Here is a 4,699-nt window from a genome sequence, read left to right as displayed (position 1 = left end):
TTTATTCTATAGAAATTTATTTATTAATTTTAAAGATTTTCTTGATATTTATTTGTATATTTATATAGTGTATTTATTGATGTTTATATTGTTTATTTGTTTTCTATATCAGGTTTGTATGAAAGATTCTACATAAATAAATGAATAATGAATGAATATAAAATATATATAAATGAATTTTAAAAAATAGATGAATAAATATATATAGTTGAACTATATATTATTTGTATTTATTCTATAAACATCTAAATTCCTGCACTTACTTAAACGTTCTGATGCCCCTTGATGATGACGTCTTAATGTAGTTTGATCGATGTAAAAACCAGCCAATCACATCCGCGAAATCGAGTGATAGGCGGGGACTATTAGAGACCGAGTGAGCCAATGAACAAGTGGTGAGCTCCTCATTGGCCAATCAGAAGCTTGGTGCCCACTGGCCGTGTATGAGTCCGGGTGGCCGTGGGTGGCAGTTTATTCCTCCAGAAGCCAGTGTTTTAATACACGGTAAGTACTTTTGACGATATATTATTACACCGTTTATGTTTTTTCCGGTCGGTTATGTCGTATTTAAAACAGGCTAAACAAGCTAATGCTAACCGCTGAATAACGGTTAACGGCACTTCCGTTCGGTTGTGTTGATAAACGGAGAAGAATCACGTGTTTCTGGTGTAAGTGCAGAGAACTGCGTGTCTTTAATTGGATATTAAAATGTCACGTTATTTATTTTAACGTATGTTTAATTAAAATCATGTTGTCTCTGAACATGAAGTTAAATGTTGTTTATCTGAAACACATGGCAGCAGATACACACATGTTAATTAATAACTGTGTTGTTGACATTATTTCATATTAATTGATGAGCTGCATGAGTTTGATTGACCTGATTAAAGGTCATTTATTGAGCGTCTTGCAGTAATAATTTCCATAATTTTGGCTCGTTGTCAGAATCAGTCTTGCTCTTGAAATCTAGTGAAGTTTATTTTATTTTATATCGTTCAATATCACAAATTAAGAATTATAATCCGTCTAACATCAGACTCCCTCTGTTCTTTATGGAAGCCCAACGCTGACAGTAAAATGGAGAAAATAAGTAAATGAAAGTTTAGACTTGTTATGAAAAACAAAGATCCTGTAAGTTATTATAATGATTTAGTAACTCATTGTTTTGAGATGTGTGTGTCAAAAGATGTTAATTCAAACAAGTATTATTAAGTACTATCTGCTAAATTATTAGCCTGATGTATCATCTTGCATGATAATAAAATATAGATATATTATGTGTATCTGTGTGTGTATGTATGTATATACTATATGTATATATATGAATGTGTGTATATATATGTGTATATGCGACATATGTTGATTGTTGAACAGTGAGAAAGAGCTTGAGAAGCAGTGAAACCTTCAGAGAAAGCTAGTAAATCACATTATTTCTGTCAAACACATGTAAAAAGCTCATGCTTGCTTCTCCTCGTCTCTCATTGTGTTTCACGGATCTCTCCGTCTCTTGTTCTTTTCTCTCATCCCTTCATTCCAGATGCAGTTCATGCTTCTGTTCAGTCGGCAGGGGAAGCTCAGGCTGCAGAAGTGGTACGTGCCTCTGTCGGATAAGGAGAAGAAGAAGATCACCAGGGAGTTGGTGCAGACGGTCCTGGCTCGAAAGCCCAAAATGTGCAGCTTCCTGGAGTGGAGAGACCTCAAGGTGGTCTATAAGAGGTGGGTAGGATATGGGGACTTGTTCAGGGAACAAACGGGAGAATCAGGAGAGGAGAGGAGAAGAGAAGAGAGGAGAGGAGAAGAGAGGAGAGAGGAGAGGAGAAGAGAGGAGAGGGGAGAGGAGGGGAGAGGAGAGGAGAGGAGAGGGGAGGGGGGGAGAGGGGAGAGGAGAGGGGGGAGAGGAGAGGAGGGGAGAGGCTGAAAACATGTGAATAGCTTAACTTAATTTATATCACGTAGAGACTCCATGTTTATTCCAACATTGGTAACACTTGTGTCAACTTCTAAAAATGTTGGATGTACAGATTCTATTGTTTGCCAAAAAAACAAACTCAAATGTTTAGTTGAGAGTTTGTCACTGACTGTGTTTACAAATATAGAGTCAGTTTGATCAGATTTTCCTAAAATGTTAATTAGTCTGTGCTCGTTCATATTAATTTTGACGGCCTACATCGTGTTTCTCTTTACGATGTTTTCATCATTTCAAAATATCGCCCTGTCGAGAAAACATTCATATTCAACACTTAATCTAACTTTGTCATCAGGTTGACAAATGCAACATTGACTACTTGTTTACACACAAAATATATTCCAGAATTTTTGCCTTTTATTCCGAAAAAGAGTTTGTGCCGACTAAGCTGTTTCCCCGGCTGATGAAGATTCATTTTAACTTCATGTCCTCCTTTTTAAATGCAGCCGGTAACACTCGTTGGACCGTGTGAACTCAGCCTCCCTCTGTCATTCCTTCAAACAGCTTCTCTAAAGGATAGTTAGTCCTTCATGATGTTTCTCCTTCTTGTATCCAAAGAATGAACCTGAACAACATCAACACACGTTTTACTCTGAACCTTTTCTACGTAGCAAGCGACGCCAGCGAGTTCCCGCCCTGTCGAGTTTCACACTCGTCCCAGTACTTACTGCTGGTCTCACCGGGGTCAGCCGGGTCCATTGTGGCCTCCTTCACCCGCTGGTTGTGAGGGATCAACTGACCAGCTCCTTTATGAGCCAATCATCACATGCCTAAAGAGTGCCTGAGGGATTATCAGGGATAACGAAACCATGAGGCTTAACTCGTAACGGCCTTCTGTGTCCGTCCGGCTTCTGGCTTTAAATGAATCACCGTGAACCGCAGTAAAGAGCTGTGTCAGCACTATTACAGCGAGCCAGGAGACGGTTTATATCACTACCTGATGAGAAAGCATGAAGTCAGCTTCTTGTATTCACTTTGTCAGGTTGATGTTTTGCAGTTTTCATAATTTGAAGATTGTTCGTAGAGATGCAACAACCTGCAGGTTCAGATTTTCTTTCTTTCTCAGAACTTTAATTGACGGCGAACACAAACCTTCTTTTTGCGACTTTTCTTTCATGGAAAATTTACCAAATGTCACCAAACTGCCCCAGAGAGGAGAGGGAGCAGAGCCCAGATGGAAGCTAAGCTAACCCAGCTAGGGCACTGATGCTACTCCACTACCCAGCATGCATCCTGGCTGTCTGGTGGATGAAAGCCAGGATGCATGCTGGGTAGTGGAGTAGCCTCAGCTCCTAGCTGGGTTAGCTTAGCATCCATCTCGGCTCTCCTTGTGTTCGGTCGGCCGAGGCCGGTGATCGTCTCGGGGACCGCTGCAACTTTTTCCAATGTTGAGTGTTTTCAGTCGTGTGCCATAAGTGCTCCAGTAACAAACACACACGAAATGCATCGGTGCCTCTCTAACTGTTTCCTAAATGCTGCTGTGAAGTCAACATCTCTCTCCGTGTTGCAGATACGCCAGCCTGTACTTCTGCTGTGCCATCGAGGACCAGGACAACGAGCTCATCACGCTGGAGATCATCCACCGATACGTGGAGCTGCTGGACAAATACTTTGGCAGTGTGCGTTCTCTAACGTCGGGTATCCGTACGTTTCCCCACCTACTGAACCTGGACTTAAAAAATATTCATAGTTAAGTGTTTCTTTCAGGTTTGTGAGCTGGACATTATTTTCAACTTTGAGAAGGCGTACTTCATCCTGGATGAGTTCCTGCTGGGTGGAGAAGCTCAGGAGACGTCCAAGAAGACGGTGTTGAAGGCCATCGAGCAGGCCGACCTGCTGCAGGAGGTAAGACGACTGCCGGGGACAGTGCGGGGACACAATAGATTTCATACTGAGGACTTAGTCTCTCCATCGTTCTGCTACTGTATTAATAATCGGCCCTCACTCTCCACTGCTAACGTCAACAGTTAGGAGGTTTTTCAGACCAAAGAAATGAATAGAAAGTTAAATGAAGTTTGTTACACAAGCACCGCTTCCTCAAATACAGTTACCATCCTTAAGAATTCAATCCTGGTTACAGCAAGTACGGTTTAATACTTTTTAATCCGTTGCATTTGTCACATTTCTTTTTTTATCCACCTAAGCCAAGCGTAAACACTTTTTTTTGCAATATTTAAACTTTATTTTTCTGGCATTTCCAATCAGTTTCTTTTTTTATTCCCAAATACACGTAACATTAGATGAATGAGAACACTCAGTGCTGCTGCTCCTTAATGTTCCATTACCTGCTGCCATATTCAAATTTGATCCGCTGATGTGAAATGTTGAAACATCAAATATGTAAAAACAATAACATCGCCACCGTATTTGTGCCTCAGCGATGTTATTGTGATGGAGCAGCTTTAGCTTAGCACAGCGAAGCCCTGATTGTTCCAGACTCCATTCAGAAAACACGCATTTTAAAAACTGGTTTGCTTGTCGTCTCGCGGACGGACCTGACAAAGCATGAATTCAGACTTTTTACAAATCAGCGTCATGATTAAGTTATTTCGGCATCATTTGAATCTGTTTATTGCAATTAAATTAAAGCAAAATCCTTTTTCATTTTCGTCTCATAAAGCTGTCGTAAACCAGATTAATTCAGCTGCAGTAAATCATTTTTATAAACAATTATTAACAGTTATGAACACAGACACAATAGCGTTTAAAATATATATATATATATATATATAT

General features: G+C 40.1%; 1 protein-coding gene across 1 annotated transcript; it reads left to right on the top strand.

Moving 5' to 3' along the window:
* Positions 1-234: 234 nt before the first annotated feature.
* Positions 235-4,662, top strand: LOC116378934 (AP-1 complex subunit sigma-2-like). The gene is made up of 4 exons (XM_031840837.1): positions 235-504; positions 1,538-1,716; positions 3,477-3,585; positions 3,674-4,662. Exons 2-4 carry the CDS (start codon positions 1,538-1,540, stop codon positions 3,935-3,937), a joined length of 552 nt encoding a protein of 183 aa, XP_031696697.1. The 5' UTR covers positions 235-504; the 3' UTR covers positions 3,938-4,662.
* Positions 4,663-4,699: the final 37 nt, after the last annotated feature.

Source organism: Anarrhichthys ocellatus, unplaced genomic scaffold (assembly GCF_004355925.1).
Source record: "Anarrhichthys ocellatus isolate YVR2014 unplaced genomic scaffold, GSC_Weel_1.0 scaffold3423, whole genome shotgun sequence".
Taxonomy (NCBI): Eukaryota; Metazoa; Chordata; class Actinopteri; order Perciformes; family Anarhichadidae; genus Anarrhichthys; species Anarrhichthys ocellatus.
The sequence above is the reverse complement of the archived record's forward strand: the minus strand, read 5'-3'. Positions and strand labels throughout refer to the sequence as shown.